Source organism: Strix aluco, chromosome 13 (assembly GCF_031877795.1).
Source record: "Strix aluco isolate bStrAlu1 chromosome 13, bStrAlu1.hap1, whole genome shotgun sequence".
In the NCBI taxonomy this organism is placed as follows: domain Eukaryota; kingdom Metazoa; phylum Chordata; class Aves; order Strigiformes; family Strigidae; genus Strix; species Strix aluco.
Window position 1 is genome coordinate 21,134,471 of NC_133943.1, and position 14,991 is coordinate 21,149,461.

At 58.4% G+C, this 14,991-nt stretch overlaps 3 protein-coding genes across 4 annotated transcripts; 2 read left to right on the forward strand and 1 right to left on the reverse strand.

The window, feature by feature from the left end:
- The first annotated feature begins 52 nt into the window (after window positions 1-52).
- On the forward strand, window positions 53-1,631 carry NDUFA2 (NADH:ubiquinone oxidoreductase subunit A2). The gene is made up of 3 exons (XM_074838613.1): window positions 53-212; window positions 388-494; window positions 1,433-1,631. Exons 1-3 carry the CDS (start codon window positions 109-111, stop codon window positions 1,522-1,524), a joined length of 303 nt encoding a protein of 100 aa, XP_074694714.1. The 5' UTR covers window positions 53-108; the 3' UTR covers window positions 1,525-1,631.
- TMCO6 (transmembrane and coiled-coil domains 6) lies at window positions 1,550-8,802 on the reverse strand. Of its 2 annotated transcripts, XM_074838611.1 has the most exons (12): window positions 8,693-8,802; window positions 7,991-8,115; window positions 7,662-7,771; window positions 7,347-7,530; window positions 6,030-6,134; window positions 5,283-5,368; window positions 4,596-4,712; window positions 3,799-3,910; window positions 3,542-3,716; window positions 3,315-3,409; window positions 2,582-2,749; window positions 1,550-2,120 (listed from the first exon to the last, which is right to left on the reverse strand). In XM_074838611.1, the coding sequence occupies exons 1-12, from the start codon at window positions 8,775-8,777 to the stop codon at window positions 1,956-1,958; spliced, it is 1,527 nt and encodes a 508-aa protein (XP_074694712.1). In that variant the 5' UTR covers window positions 8,778-8,802; the 3' UTR covers window positions 1,550-1,955. The 2 variants fall into 2 exon arrangements, with proteins under 2 accessions (XP_074694712.1, XP_074694713.1); XM_074838612.1 differs by lacking the exon at window positions 4,596-4,712.
- A 105-nt stretch (window positions 8,803-8,907) lies between these two features.
- Window positions 8,908-14,369, forward strand: CD14 (CD14 molecule). The gene is made up of 2 exons (XM_074838833.1): window positions 8,908-10,970; window positions 11,972-14,369. Exon 2 carries the CDS (start codon window positions 11,982-11,984, stop codon window positions 13,335-13,337), a length of 1,356 nt encoding a protein of 451 aa, XP_074694934.1. The 5' UTR covers window positions 8,908-10,970; window positions 11,972-11,981; the 3' UTR covers window positions 13,338-14,369.
- The last annotated feature ends 622 nt before the right edge of the window (window positions 14,370-14,991 follow it).

The following is a 14,991-nucleotide window of genomic DNA, read 5'->3' on the forward strand; positions in this document are numbered from 1 at the left end:
GCCCCTGGCCGGAGGGCGCTGCCATTGGCCAACGGTATGATTAGCGGGCGTCGTGATTGGCGGGCGCCGAAGCCACGCCCCCATGTTGTTGTCCAGAGCAGAGAGAAGATGGCGGCGGCGGCTGTGAGGAGCGTAGGGGGCGGGTTGGGCCGCGGCCTGCGGGAGCTCCGCATCCACCTGTGCCAGCGCTCCGCCGACAGCCGCGGGGTCAGGTGAGCCGGGGTCGGGAGTCGCGGGGCTGGGTCGGGTCGGGTCGGGCCGGGCCGGGCCGGGCCCGGCCCGGCGGCCGCTCCGCGAGCGGCTCCGGCTTGGGCGAGTGAGGCACTGGCCTGCTCGGTGCCAGCGGACTCAGCTGCGGGGATCCGCTGTTCCTCCTTCCCTCCCCAGAGACTTCATCGAGCAGCACTACGTGACCCTGAAGAAGGCGAATCCCGACTTCCCCATCCTGATCCGAGAGTGCTCCGGTGTCCAGCCCAAGCTCTGGGCTCGGTACGGTAAGTGGGGGGTGCCCGCCGGGAAGCACCACCGGAGGGCAGCGAGAAGCGAGTGCCGGAGCCCTGCGAGCTGCAGCAAACAGGGGGTTCAGCGGTTACAGTAGGAGCCACTGATGGAGGGGGAGCAGCTGTCCGCAAGGCAAGGTGGGGATTGACTTCAGAGAAGTGTTACTGCCGCACGACCTGGTGGGAGGCAAAAAAGGGACCTGTGGGTCAGAAGGGGGTTTGCCAGCTTGTGGCTGTGATCTCCCACAGAGATCTTATAGAGAAAAAGATTCCTGTAGAGACAAATATTTTTGTTTTTATTTTCACTGCATTCTCAGTGAAACACAAAGGAGGGAGCAGAAAAGCTCTACTGTAAAAGCTTTGTTTTCTTCCTAAAGCCATCTGGGCTGGACAAAAATAATTTAGAAATTTTTTTTCAAAGATATTTTAAGCATGAATTTCCCAGTGTGAGCACACGGGCCAACAGAGCCTACAGGTATAGTGCCTATCTCTTGTCCATACGTGACTTGCAGGGAAATATAGCCCCAGGTAGGGGCTGCTGTAGTAATAACAAGTTTTTCAGCACTATTTTACTGAAGTGTTAGTGAGCGTCTTGGTGTGTGCAGACCAAAAGCCACCAGATTGCTTTGGGATGTGGTGGTGACCTCTGCCCAGCTGCTGTGCAGCAAAAGTTAACAAAAAGAGGCAAGGAAATGTGTTAGGCTGCGTTGGCTTCTCTCCAAGGGAAAGGCTGAGAATAAAGAGAAAGTGGAAACCGTAACTTGGGCACAGGGAGGCACGCTGGGGAGTGGTGGGTGTGAGAGGGTGGTGAGGGGAGCTTGGGCTGTGACACCACTGGTGCTTGGGAAACCTAAAGCAGGGCTGTGGGTTGCCCTTGGCACCAAACGGACTGAGGCATCTGCCCCCTCTCTCACCCTTTGTCTTTCCTGCAGAGTTTGGCAAGGAGAAAAGTGTGCCGCTGAACAACCTTACTGTGGATGAAGTGGCCAAGGCCTTGGAGAACATTGTGAAAAGCAAGGTGTGAAGACGGACAGTAAATATGTGCACACTGAAAACCTGACAGATGATCTTTAATGTAAATCATGTATCTTTTAATTTATCAATTGCATAAATGCAACATGCTTACCCTGAGCTTCACATGTTGGGTTTAAAGCCAAAAGGAGACGCTGGAGGGAATGGCCAATCCAACAGGGTTTATACAGCACCTCCCTGGCATCAAGAGCCCATCTGCCTGGGTTGCAGCTCTGCCCCTGCACCAGGCTCTGGGGGGGCACGGGGCAGGCTGCTGGTAGGTACAAGGATGGAAACAGCCATTTCTTGCCAAGGACCAGTGTCCCCACGCAGACAGTGCTGGCGGTTAGAGCCCTACCCAGCCCCTGGGAAAGCAGGGGACAGGGTGGAGGAGCTGTTGACTCCTCCTCGGAGTGCAGGGGGAGGGAGGGGAGGTGGCGTGGCCTAGGAGAAGGCAGACAACGTGGCATCGCAGGGACTGAAGGTGGAGGCTCCCAGGGACTGCCCGACCATGGCCAGCAGTGCCTGTGCCCGCTCCTGGAGTTCTGGGGTGCTCTGGTGCTGCTCAAGGGCCCAGCGCCCACCTTGCCTGACGAAGTCAGCAGCGGCCTGTGCGAGAGGAGAGAGGCGAGAGCTGGCTGGCTGCCACCTGAGAGCTGCCACAGCTGATCCAGAGCCCCCACCGTACAGGGAGCAGGGCTGAAGGAATTCCCCAGAGCCCTACTAGACACTAAAGTCCCAAACCAGATAAATCCAGCCACAGTGATTGCTGGCCGGGAGCGCACAGAGCTTGAAGTAAGCACAACTGAATCAAAAGAATCCCCCCATGATAATCTGAAAGGGTACAACCAAAAAAACAGTGATTGTCAATGGAAAGGAACTCCCAGAGACACAAGGGCTTCCACCCTCTGCATCACGCACGTGCCCCCCTTCAGGCACAAGTCTGGTGCTGAGGAGCAGGGGGCTAGCGTGGCAGTGGCTGAAGGCAGTGTGATTTCAATAATAACAATCCCTATCCCTGTCTTTACAGTCTCGTGCTTGGTTCTGGGGTAGGCACTCCCAGCTCTTACCTCTGGCCAGTGTCGGAAGAGGAGGTGCAGCAGCTCGAGGCACTGCCCCACCGCTTCGGGGTCGGGCAGCGCGAGGGCGGGCAGCAGCAGGGGCAGGGCAGGCTGCTGGTGCAGCTGCTGGCAGTAGGCTGGCCCCTTCACCGCGATATTGCACAGAACTGTCAGGACCTGGAGGGAGAGGCCGTGAGAGGGAGTGAGCAGTGAGGGCTCTGTGAGGGGGCAGATTGCTGGCAGGCTTAGGAGAGCTCTAAAGAACTCCCCGTGTCCTTGCTGGAGGTGCTGCCAGGGGCTTCCCCAAACCTGTGTGCTCATTAAAAACCACCTCCATCCTCGCCCCAAGGCGCTGTTCATCCCCGAGCCAAGCAGAAGCAGCCACACCACCCACCCCTTGGCACAGCATCCCCCCAGGGCTCCCTAAAGCTTTAGGGTCTTCCAAAATTCCAAAATAAGGTGGCAGCAGCATCCCTGGGTCTGCTCCAGGTGCTGGCAGGTGACCTCAAGTTAACATCTGCCTTGGGACCCTTCTGCTGGGACATGACTCTGTCAAGGGTAAATACAAGACGTAGTGACTTCAGGGGAGGTGGATGGTGACTGTCATGACACGAGACCTTCCGCCAAGCTGTTGCTACTGCCCCAAGCCAACCTCCCAACTTGACCACCATGCGCGTGGGATTCATGTTGCTGGAAGTCCAGCACTTCTGCCCCAGATGTGGGCCATGAGGCCAGGTCTTACCAACACACTGGCCATCTGGGAACACGGCAGGAGCTGCATCAGGGCTGGGAGCAAGTCCAGGGAGAGCAGAGCGGAGCAGAAGAAGGGCTTGTCCGCTACAGTGGGCAGAGAAGGAACTTGTCGCTAAAAGTGAGGTTTCTGAGGGAGGTCTCTGTAGACAAGACTCCACCAGTCTGCCAGCAATCAAGGCAGGTCCTGGCAGAAGCTCTGGCTCTGCTGACACTCACCCGTGAGGTTGTTCAGCAGCCAGAGACACTCCTGTACAATGAAGGGGTGCTGCTGGAGGAAATGCTGCAGGATGAGGAAGAGGGCGATGAGCAGGCGCTCATCCTGGATCTGGACTTCGCAGCCCGTCTCCTCTGCAAGCAGGTTGCTGAGACACCGCAGCACTGGGCAGACAAGCTGTGACAGAAACAAAGTCCTTTAGCCCGACCGTGTCCCCGCAGCAATGCCGAGAACAGCCAGCACCCTGCCCACGTCTTACCAGCTCCAGGCCCTCGGGAGCATCCTGGGGGATTGCAGAAGCCAGGTCGAGCAAGAGCGAGGTGAGGGCAGGCAAGGCCCCCAGCGACAGCAATGCTGCACTGGCTGTGTGGCTGCAAAGGGAAGGGACAGGCTCGTTGCTCTCGGCACTCGGCGAGGGAAAACCACTGCAGCCCTCGCCAAAAAATGGGGCCTGGAAATGCGGAGCGCTCTCCTGAACCACCCTAGGGCTTGTTTCATGTTTGAATAGCAGCTTGTTTCTGAGCTTGAGAAAGTTTAAAAGCCCATGGAAAACAGATCCACTAGAATAATCTGTGTGGGTCTGGAAACAATAGCCCTGATCCTTGAGTACCCACACGTTCCTCTCTGCTGGGGCTGCTGAAAGAGATGGCACTGGAGCAGCCACGCCAGGGCAGGCAGAGATTGTTGGCAGCAGCCAGCCCAGCCAGGTGACACTGGGCCAACCCCAGAAGTGCGAGGATTCAGGGAGCTTGCCTTGGGGAGTGTGGGGGGCAACTCCAGACGTGGGGAGGTGACTGGGGGGGTTTCAGAGAACTAGGGAACAGCCTCCTCTGGTTTATCAGCTGTTACCACCCTGTAAAGGAACTCAGTGATCTTGCAAACAGCATGTGTGCACTCAGATACGAGAGCAGGAATGCCCAGGATGGCAGGGAAATTGCTTTCCCAAGGGAAAAGGGCAAAGGAAGGCAATCCGGGTCCCCCACAGGACACTGAGCATTCATGCCTCTCTGTTTGGCTGCCCCCAGGAACTCAAAATGAGGAGAAGAGTGCATTTACCTACAAATGATGTAGTGGAGACACCATGCAAACTCCACGGCTGCTCCTATCCCAGCCTTGAGGCTGGAACAAACCAGTCGAATCATGTGCTGGGGGAGAACAGAGTCCAGAACCAAGCTGGGGTCAGAACAGCAGAGTTAACGGAGGCACAGGCCAGAGCACAAGCAGGACAGACAACTGACAGGGAGACACTAGCCCTGGCCACTGAGCAGGGAGTTGCTCTTCCCTGTACTGGGGGCCACATACTCAAAAAACACACCTGGAAGAGACTCTTAGCTAAGGGCTGCAGCCTCAGGCACCACTAAGGCCCAGCATAAGCTTTCCCTGTCCGTGGCAGGGCCTGGGGGCACTCAGGACACCTTGGCTGGGGGCACATTTTTAGCACTGGGTGCTGTCAGGCTGATCTTTCCCTTCACAGGAGGAATACAGTCAGAATTTCCCTGCGAACCTACCCTGCTCAACACTGTCCTTTACCGAAATACCAGAGCTGTCTGCTCAGATGAGGGTTCGGGAAAAGAGTCAAGTCCCATGCCCTGATCTGCAACAAAACCCCCGTAGTTCTGGTAGGATTCTGTTCTGAACTATTAATATCACCGGGATGGGAAAGGCGTCGTTGTCCCCGGCATGCAAATACCACACCGGGCCCCAGGGCCCATCCTGACGCAGGGTTAAAAGGCTCGGACTCACGGTATGATCTCTGTGGGGGCTTCCTTGGCTTGGAGGAGCTGCGAGAGGACGTAGCCCAGACCTTCCAGCACAGCCTCGTGCGGGGACTGCAATCAAACAGAACAAAGCTAATCCCACCCAACAGAGCCGAGGGATTGAAGGGTGCCAGCTGCTGTGCTGTGGAGAGGCAATACCCTTTGTAACACCAAACCAAGCCGCTGAGCAGCACAGTCTCTCCATGCCTGGAGAAGAGGGGGCACAGCAGAGGACCGGGAGCGATAGAGCAACCTGTGGCCACACCAGAGCTGAGCTGTCCCCGCTCCCTGCACTCACAGGGGCTGCGGCTGTAGGGATCCAGGAGCCCAAGCACAGCAGCAGTGCTGCTTTAAGCATTCAGACCTGCAAACGACAGCCCCGCTCACTGCGTTGGCCTCGTATGCCTGCTGGACCCAAGCCGTGCGGAAGGGAGAAGCCTGCAGCTCCCCATGGTACAGAGTGTTTATTGGCAAGCAACAGTTACGGATGTGAGATTCAGCTGGAGAAGAGCACAAGGTGATGACCTGAGCCCCAAAAATGGAATGCAAGAAAACCCATGAGAGACCCTCACCTGCAAGGGAACAGCCCTCTGCAGAGGGGTCTCTGCTCATGGTCACAGCTGGAAAGAGGGCTGGTAACTCAGTACCAGCCAGCGTCTAGAGGGCAACAGAAAAGGCATCTTTCTGGGGCAGGGCAGGGGAGGGAGGAGTGTGGCTGAGCTATTCCACCCACCTGGATGCAGGATGCCAGCACTGGAATGATGCCCTGAGGCAGAAGCTGCTTTCTCATAGCTTCGCTTTCCACTACCAGGTTCCCCAGGGTGTACAAACACAGCTCCTGAAACATGCCCAAGAGAGCAGGTCACCTCCTGTGCACCCCCCAGGGGCACCCTGGGCAGCCAGCAAGGCCTCTAGGTCCTTGCACCCTGGGACAGGGCACACACTTCTCCTGAGCGGGGCAGAATCTGTCTTCAGAGGGGTAAACATGGATACTGCTGGACTCTCCAGCTACCCCATTCCCAGCTGTATCAGCTTCAATCTATCCTTTTTCTATCTGGCTCGGGTTGGGATCTGATCACTTCTGCTTCAGAGGTTTTTCAGGCTTCTAATTATTGCTGTGACATTTCCCTGAGACCCCTCTGATTTCACAGTATTCTCCTGGAGACTGCCTGTGCGCTGCGTTAAAACGTGATCATCACCCTGGTGTCGCTCTCCATCCTGTTCCTTGGCTCTCATCCTGTCCGTGGCTCAAAGGAGATCAGTGTGCTGCACAAGGTGCACTGCTCGGCAGCGGGCAAAACACAAGGGCATCCCAGAGCTACTCCAACTGTTTGGCTCCATCGCCCAGATCAAACTGTGCAGCTTGGAGCCGCAGGCGCTCTGCTCTTCCTCCCCGCCCGGACAAAAGCCTGCCTGTTTGTTGCATGAAGGTAAGCTGACAAAGTAGCTGTCCCTGCATCCCAGCCTGCAGCTGCTCATTTCTGTCACTTTTCCAAGACCTTTTAAAACACCTGAACTGACCTGCATCTAGTATTTGTGCTTTACCCACCACACAGACTCCAAGGTACCTCCTGTCCAGGCCAGACCACAAGCCCACCTGCCACAGCCTGCAGTCCCCGCTTCCCAGACGGAGCTTGGAGCTGAAGAGGAGGAACCCACTGCAAATGGGGCAAACCACTGCGTCCTGGGCAGGAGGATCTGCCTGGCCCAGATGAGGCTTGGGAGCATTTAAGAGCAGCCTAAAGCTACCTGGAAGGAGCTGCAAACACAATGGAATCAAACTCCTCTTGGTGTTGGGACGGGGCACAATGAAGGGGGTCTCCATATTTCCAGGACTTGGTCAGACAAAGCCTCGCTGCCCTGGGCTAACACTGGGGACGGTCCTGCTCCAAGGGGAAGGTTCGATTAAAGACTTCCAGAGGGCCTCCTCCCACCAGCACTCCTATGTAAACCATGTTAGGCTAAGGCTGGCCAAGAGAGGTCAACACCCAACTGCTACCAGAGGATTATCAGGTGCCAGAGCCCTGGCAAACGCAAGCACAGATCTTACCGTGAACTCAACGCTATGTCCAGAGAGGTAGGTGAGGAGATAGGAGGTCACTGGCAGACATGCCTCAGCCACAGCGGGGTCACTGGAGTGGGAGAGCTCATGGAGACAGCGCGCTGCCTCCATCTGCATGTCAGCCAGGCTGCTGGTGAAGAGCCCGATGAGCATCCGGATGCTGCCGTCCAGCCTGGTGGAACCCAAAGGGTGCTGTCGTCTCCTGCCCTCCCACGCTCGGCCACGGACCAGCTCACCCACACAATGACTGCGACAAAGGACGTGCCCTTGATAACAGCCATGCAGCGCCAGACCTGGGCTGACCTGACAAACTTCTGCTGAGTTTCCTTGTTCTGCAGAGCCCAGCGGAGGCGGCTGAGTGATCTTCTCCTGTCCTCTGAACCCTTCTGCACCCCTCTGAGCAGCTCAAGGACCTACCCAAAAATTAAAAGATGGGGGAACGTCAAGCAGTGCCAGGGTTAAGATTTCATCCCATCAATCCTGGAGGGAAAGAAACCCAGGGCGCAAAGATGGTCACAAAGAACCTTACCGTTTCTTACCAAACCCACCTCCACCCAGACTCCTCCATGTGCCCAGAGGCTGGGGAAGACCCCAGGGACCCCCGTCACCATGGAGAACGTCATGCTTTTCACCTCATCCTCCGAGAGAGGGTCCGGCGTGACCTCTGCTCCATCCTGTCCACCTTCCTCTGCTGCGGTGTCCTCCCGCAGAAGCCGCTTGCTGACCAGCTGCTCCTGCCGCCGGGCTTTCCTGAGAGCTGCGACCGAACACGTCCCCGTCACCACCCGCCCCCCTGCATTTCCACCCCACCAAAGAGCCTTATTGCTTTTAACAGGGAGAAACCTCCTCGGGTGAGCCGGGGAGGGACGCGCGAGGTTCAGACCTCGCCCTCCGCAGGGCTGCGGGGTCAGACACGCACCAGCGTGCGGAGCCGCGCGAAGGCAGGACAGAGGTGTGAGGAGCGAGGTGGCTGCGCTGGGAGGGACCCAGGGCTGGGTTTATGTAGGCAAGGCCTTGGAAAAACCGCAGGGAGGTGTGGAGGAAATGGGGGGCGGGCAGGGCAGAAAGCCCAGGTGGACTGAAAAAAAAAAAGGGTGTAAAATGCTTCCCCGAGTGGGCAGGGAGCCCACAGATGCATCCCGGGGGCGGGGGGCCGGGGCGCTGCTCGGGTCCCGCTGTGGCGCAGCGCTGGCGGCCATGGGGGCTCCCACAGCGGCCCCGCCACCCTCGGGGGGCCCCGCAAACCCTCCCGGCCCCGAGACCTCGGCCCAGGCGGGGCCCGGCCCGTCCTGCCGCGCTGTGCCCCCCCCGCCCGGGCAGGCCCCGGCGCCGACCCGCCTCTCGCTCCCGCCGCCGGGCCCGCAGCTCCTCCGCGCCGCGGCCGCTCGGCCCGGGCCCGCACCGCCGCCGGCCCCACATGGCGGCTGGGGAGGGGAGGAGGGGGCGGAGGAGGCCGGGCCGGGCGGGCGGGAGGAGGCCGGGCAGGGCCAGGCCCGGGGCGGGGCGGCGGGCAGGGCCGGATCGGGCCGCGGAGGCGTCGGCGGGGCCGCCGCTGGTTCCCCGGGCAGCCCCGGGCAGGGGGACACACACACACACGACATCCTGCTGGCCCCGCCGAGGGCTCGGCCGGCGGCTCCGCCCGCAGCCCGGGGAGCCCCGGGAACCGAGGCCCACGCACCCCCCGTTGCCTCCAGCTCCCAGCTCAGGAGGACCAGGATCAGCCCTTCCCGGGGCAGGGGCCCTGCTGCGGCCCCCACCACCAACCTGCTGCAGGAGGCGGGGACACACCGAGCCTGCCCGGGTGGTGGGGGACACACCGAGCCTGCCCGGGTGGTGGGGGACACACCGAGCCTGCCCCGGCGGCGGGGAGCACCTGGGGACCCGCTCTGGTGCGGTCAGTGGTGCCGGCGCTGGCTCCGTGCTGGGGTGCAGGGCCCGCACACGGGGTCACGGACACGGCTGGGCACGGCGGGGCGAAACCAGCCGGAGGATGAACTCTGGCTTTGCAGGGCTGAAACCAGCCGGCTCGGGCAAGGTTTCTGCCCCCGTGGGGCTGGATTGCATGTTTGTTGAAGCCAAAAAAGCCCAGAGTCTCACCAGAAACATAAGACAATGAGTCTCTGTGTCCTGGGACCTTCCATGGTGGTGACGAGAACAAGAAAGTCATCACCCAAAAGACGGCTCCAAAAGCACGTGCCTTTGAGGTACGGTGTGGTTGGCCACAGAGGAGATAGAAGAGCTCATTTTTCCCCAGAAAGGCATGTGGGGGAATTCGCAGTTGGTGGTCAGGAATAAGCCATTAAAACGTACCAGGCCCAGACAGAGCTTCTGACCTCACCAAAAGGAGTAGCGAGGAGAACTCAGAAAGCCTGCTCTGATTTTTCCACGATCTACACAGCAGCAGTTTTGTGTAACCCGAGGATAGAGAGTCATGGAATTGCTGAACCCCTCTGCAGAAGGAATTGCTCAAGGAAAGGCAGCAAAGCAGTGCAGCACTCCACCGGAGACACCGGGAGCAAGAAAACGAATTGCGGTAGATGTAACAACCCAAAGGACACCTTCCCTCCACCCATCCCGGCAGCAGCGTGCCAGAGAGCGTGGGACAGGCAGCTCCAGCCCCAGCTGTTGTGGCACTGATAGCATCTCTGTAATGGTGCATTAACAACAGCAAACTGGGAATTGCATCTGCTAGTCGTGCAGTTTCGTTGCCTTTCTGAAACACTTTCTGAAATCTAACATAGGCAGAGATATCCTCAGGGAAGAAAAAATCCCTGACAGATCTTTCCCAATGCCTGGTGGTCTTGGCTCGCTGATGGAGGGTGTTAACATCTTGGTGTAGGCACAGCCACCAGCTGCTGAAGGAGCACGGGGCAAGTGATGTGAGTTCCTCAGCCAAGGAAGCTGACCTCGGGTGAAGAAGTGCCCTCTGCAGCGCTGTGCTGCACACACGGCGGATGGGAATTTGTCCCGTCCCTGTCCTACACAGGACACAGGCATCTGGGGATGGTCTGGGTGCTGGGTATGACAGTCCCGTACCCTTCTGCATTGCCTCCTGCGGGGTGCTCGGCACCCAGTGCACTGCAAGCCCAGAGCATCTGGAAGAAAAGGTGTGTTTGGGCATTTACAGCACCTTGACTGCACTCTCTTCCCTCGCCCTTCCTAGGAAAGGGAGCATCATTGACCTTAGACCAAACCCCTTCCCAACCCGCAGCCACAGGCAGCCGCAAGAGCCTCTTGCTGCAGAGAAGCGAAGCAGAAGTGACTCGGGAGGCTGGTGCTTGGCGCGTTGCTTCCCGTGGCACAGCTGGCCCCATCCTGCTCAGGAAGTCACGCCGCGGGAGCAAAGGGCAGTGCCCGGGAACCTGCCTCCAAGTGCCCTCAGCCCCAACCGCGTGGATCTACACGCGGCAGGACGGGCTGCGGCAGCACCAACGGCAGCTGCAAGACACCTGCAGGCGCTAAGGTCTCATCCGGCTGGAGGCAGGGGAGGATCAGGCGCAGGAGAGAGCTGAGCACTTGCAGAGCCTTTGGCACTTCAGCCCTGGAGTTGGCAGCAGCTAGAGGAAGCAGCCGCGGGGCAGGGCAAGGAAACATTTCGGTGTGATCTAGCTGGTGAGTCGCTGGATAAATCCACCCCCACTTCGTGCTGTGCCCCCAGTGAGGGGGACTTTGCAAGTGCTGGAGGAGAGCTTCTCCCCGGGAGGGTGGTGCAGCCCCGCAACAGCACAGGGGTAGGGAGAGCTCTGTCCTCAAGAGTGTTTTGAGTTGTGGCCAGAAAAAGCTGTGACTCACTGGGGCTAGTGGCAGCAACAGATCTGCTCGAAGCAGGAGGTTGGACAGGAGACACCCCCTCCTCGCCACTGCCCTGTCTGGGTGCTTGGGCAGACCTGAGTCAGCACGTTCTTAGGAGCTTTTAATCTTTGCTTGCTGCTTTTTTGCAACCTGTTGATAAGGCTCTTCTGTCAGCTGGACAGCAAAGCAATACTTGGTGCTGACAAGGATGCATACAGACCCTCAGAAATGATTTTCTGCTGTCCCTTTGGAGGCTGGTAATGAATCAAATCGCTGGATGAGAAAAAGGAAAATAAGAAGCACTCTGTTGCAATTTCCTGCCCCAGATTACAGAGCACCCTGTGCAGAGAAACAAACAGAGCTGTGGCTGTTCCATCCTGTGGTCAGGCTGATATATCTGGCTTCACTGCCTGTAACTCGACATTTCTAGTTTCTCCTGATCCGTGGGATTTCCTGGTCACTTAGGAACAGGAGTCTGTGTCAAGGCAGCCCAGGCAGGAAAGCGCAGCCTCAGGAGGACCCACCCCGCCTTGCTGAAACCCTGCTGGTGGGGTGAGGTGAGGCCAGTGCCAAGGAGCCGGTGGCACAGGTGTAGCTCCTGGGTGTTTCGCTTTGAGCTTTGCCCTGAGTCATGGCTGAGTAGCCAGGTGGGTGCTGATGGGGTGCACTGGACCCGTGTGAAGGGCAGTTGGGCAGGAGGGCAGCTGTGTGTCTCCAGGGCTGAAACTGCCCAAGCCAGCCCTCCAGTGGGCTGGATCTGAATGGTCCCCTCAGCTGCCACAAAGACTGCTGCCTTTCACCGTTGCTCTCCTCGTTTCTAGGTTGTTCGCCATGAATGTGGCTGTTCTCCTCCTCCTGGGGCTGGGGCTGTTGGAGGCAGAAGGCAGGTGTTTCTTCAATCGCACTCAGGAGCACTGTCTGTGCTACAACTTGTCCGAGGAAAGCGTAAACAGCATCATCCAGTGCCTCGCAGCCACTGTCGTGGAGTTTCGGGGAGGAGAGCTGGAGAGATACGTAGCCTTCCCCATCAGCGACCTGGACCCCTCCACCATTGAAATGCTGGGCTCCCTTATAATCAGGAAAGTAATTTTTGGTGATCTTCTGGTGCCTGAGATACTCCTTGCCCGAGTCCTGAGGTTCTTCTCCTACACCCACGTGCAGGAGTTGGTGTTTGAGAGCTGCATTTTTGAGGGGAGAGGCAACTGGGATGAAATGGCTGGCCAGGACTTGCCCATATTGTCCCTGCACTTCCACAACGTGACATCTGCCCCGCTGATGGGCCGCGAGCAGGACTTCTCCAGTCTGAGCAGCTGGCTGGAGACCCTGCAGGAGCTGGCTGTCACTGGCTCCCATGTCACCAGCCTGCCCTGTGGCATTGGAAGCATGTTCAGAGCTCTGCACTCCCTGGACATGGCACAAAACAGCCTTGAGGATGAGAGCTTGATGCCCGCATTCTGCAAGGGGGCTTTCCCTCGGCTCCAGGTACTGAGTCTGCAGCGCAACAACCTGAAATCCTACCACAGCGTGTGTGAAAGTGTGCGGCTGCTGCCTGAGCTCCAGCAGCTGGATCTCAGCCAGAACAAGCTCATGGCAGACACATCCTCCTCCTGCCAGTGGCCAGTGTCCCTCCAAGTTTTTAACTTGTCCAACACTGGCTTGGATGAAGTCCTCACACCTCTGCCTCCCGGTCTAGAAGTGTTGGACATGAGCTGCAACCACCTCCATGCTGTAGACATCTCCCTCAGCTCCCTGAAGAAGCTCTTCCTGAGCCAAAACATGCTGCAGACTGCCCCCTCCATCAGGAATTACCCTGTCTTGGACACCCTCCACCTAGACAACAACTTGATCACAGAGCTGCCAGGGGATGAGGTGAAGCTCCTGGGGCACTTGCAGGACGTGGCTGTGGCTGGCAACCCCTACAACTGCTCGTGCTCTGGGGCCGGGGGGCTCCAGGCACTGGCGGGTATGGGGCACCTTGGGCAGGGCTGGCCCCACGACTACACGTGTCACTCCCCTCCCCACTACCAGGGCAGGCTGGTGCAGGACGTGCCGGTCTCAGTGCTGCGGTGTAACAGTGCTGCGGTGGTCGCCCCTCTCTGCATTGCCCTCACCCTGCTTGGCTTGGCCGGGGCCGTCTGCCTGCTGAGATCCAGGCCTGGGCTCGTCCAGCCCTGCCGCAGAGTGTGAAGGGGATGTGTGACCCTTCCCACCGGTGCTGCCCTGCGGGGGCTCGGCCCCAGGGGCTGCAAGGCCAGGAGCTCCGTGGGAAGGCTCACAGGACCCCCAAGTGCTGGTGAGGGGCTCTCTCAGTGCCCCCAGTCCAGGCTCCCCTGTGGAGTGGGACTGTCCTCAGCATTATCCCACAGTGCCTGTGGCTTTGCCCACCCAGGTTTTGGGGAAACCCGCAAGCAAAGCCCCTTGCCATGCTCTGTCCCAGGGCTGCACCCTCCCAGAGGAGTTTTCCTTACGGCCAACTCCCGAGCCCCAACATGCCCCCATTTCCCCTGAGATATCATCTGTCCTGACCAAGAGTTCAGCCCCATCGTATTCGCAGCACCGCAGGCGGCGCTCAGATGCCCGGAGCCTCACTGGGGTCTGTTGGACCCTGCCGAGAGCCCCCCCACTCCCCGTAGCCCTGTGCCCCCCAGCCCAGCCATCCTTGCAGCCTCTGCTCATTCTCCACCTCTCCTCACCGGGGTCGATGGCTGGGCTGTGGCTGTGAGGATGTCTGGTTTGTGAGGATGTCTGCTGAGCTGCTATTGAGCATAAGAGGAAAACGGCAAAAGACAGGAAAATGAATAAATTAAACACCCCTATACAGAGCTAACAGTAACAGAGACAGCACCAAGACCTGAGCTCTCAAGACACTGGTGGATGAACCCCTCAAGTGCGACACTGAAGAGGTTCGACCAGAAACTTTTTAACTGATAAGAAGAAAACGTATTTATTCTGGCTTCTGGGTTATTCAGAAAACATCTCATAGGAAAGAGAAAATTGATTAGAGGATGCTGAGGGAGATCAGAGGAATGCAAAACTTTCTGGGGAAGGCTTATGGGAAGGGTCAAAGGGAGGATCATGGTGGGTGGGTGGGGAAGGAACAAGCATGGGAGAATGGGGAAGAAGGGGGCTGTTTGTGGGTAGGCAGCAGTCATCTGGCCAAGCCCTGCACTTCATCCCCATGGTCTGTCCTGCCTTCTCATTAAAACCTATTCCTGGGTATTTTCCATGTCACCTCACTCTCTGTTCTGTTTGTGCACATGTGCATGTGACCTGCGAGCAAACACAGGCTGGACGAGCCGGTGGGTGGGAAACCAGATTGTGGGAAGACCCAAGGCTGGAGCTGGAGAGTGGCCCAGGGTCCAGCCGTGGATCTGTGATGGGCTCAGGCTCTCCTGCATGTTCGAGCTGCCTGTGGGTTGAGGATCAGGGGATGGGATTGTGCTGCCAGCCCACATCAGCCCTGAGCAACTGGAGGGGAGGGAAGGGGCTGTGCTGCCCGCCTGCTTGTGTTCGTGGGAGCGCTGCTGGTGGTTAGATGGGCGCTGGCAAACGCGCTGCTCTGCGTGTGTTGACCCAAGGGGATGTGTGTACACCAGGCGTGTGGGTCTCAGGGACTGGTGCTCAGCCTTGCTACTGGCTGGACCTGGAATAGGGACCACCAGCTGCTCTCGAATGGATGAGGAAGAAGAAATCCCTGTGTCCCAGAACCCTAGGGTATGCTTTCCCTTAGCACCCACATGGAGCACAACCCCTTGCTCTGCACCCTTGCTCCATTTGCAATGATGGCTCGTGTCCAGCCTGGCATCATCCTCATGCCTGAAGACATTTGGGCAGGCTGGGA

Bases quoted from the DNA above. Each gene is read 5' to 3' on its own strand.
- NDUFA2 (XM_074838613.1), top strand. From the start codon at position 109: ATGGCGGCGGCGGCTGTGAGGAGCGTAGGGGGCGGGTTGGGCCGCGGC. The intron at 213-387 runs GTGAGCCGGGGT...TTCCCTCCCCAG, and splicing joins GCCGACAGCCGCGGGGTCAG to AGACTTCATCGAGCAGCACT. The intron at 495-1,432 runs GTAAGTGGGGGG...TCTTTCCTGCAG, and splicing joins CAAGCTCTGGGCTCGGTACG to AGTTTGGCAAGGAGAAAAGT.
- CD14 (XM_074838833.1), top strand. From the start codon at position 11,982: ATGAATGTGGCTGTTCTCCTCCTCCTGGGGCTGGGGCTGTTGGAGGCA.
- TMCO6 (XM_074838611.1), bottom strand. From the start codon at position 8,777: ATGTGGGGCCGGCGGCGGTGCGGGCCCGGGCCGAGCGGCCGCGGCGCG. The intron at 8,116-8,692 runs GTCGGCGCCGGG...GTTCGGTCGCAG, and splicing joins GCGGCGGGAGCGAGAGGCGG to CTCTCAGGAAAGCCCGGCGG. The intron at 2,121-2,581 runs GTAAGAGCTGGG...CCTCTCGCACAG, and splicing joins TCTTCCGACACTGGCCAGAG to GCCGCTGCTGACTTCGTCAG.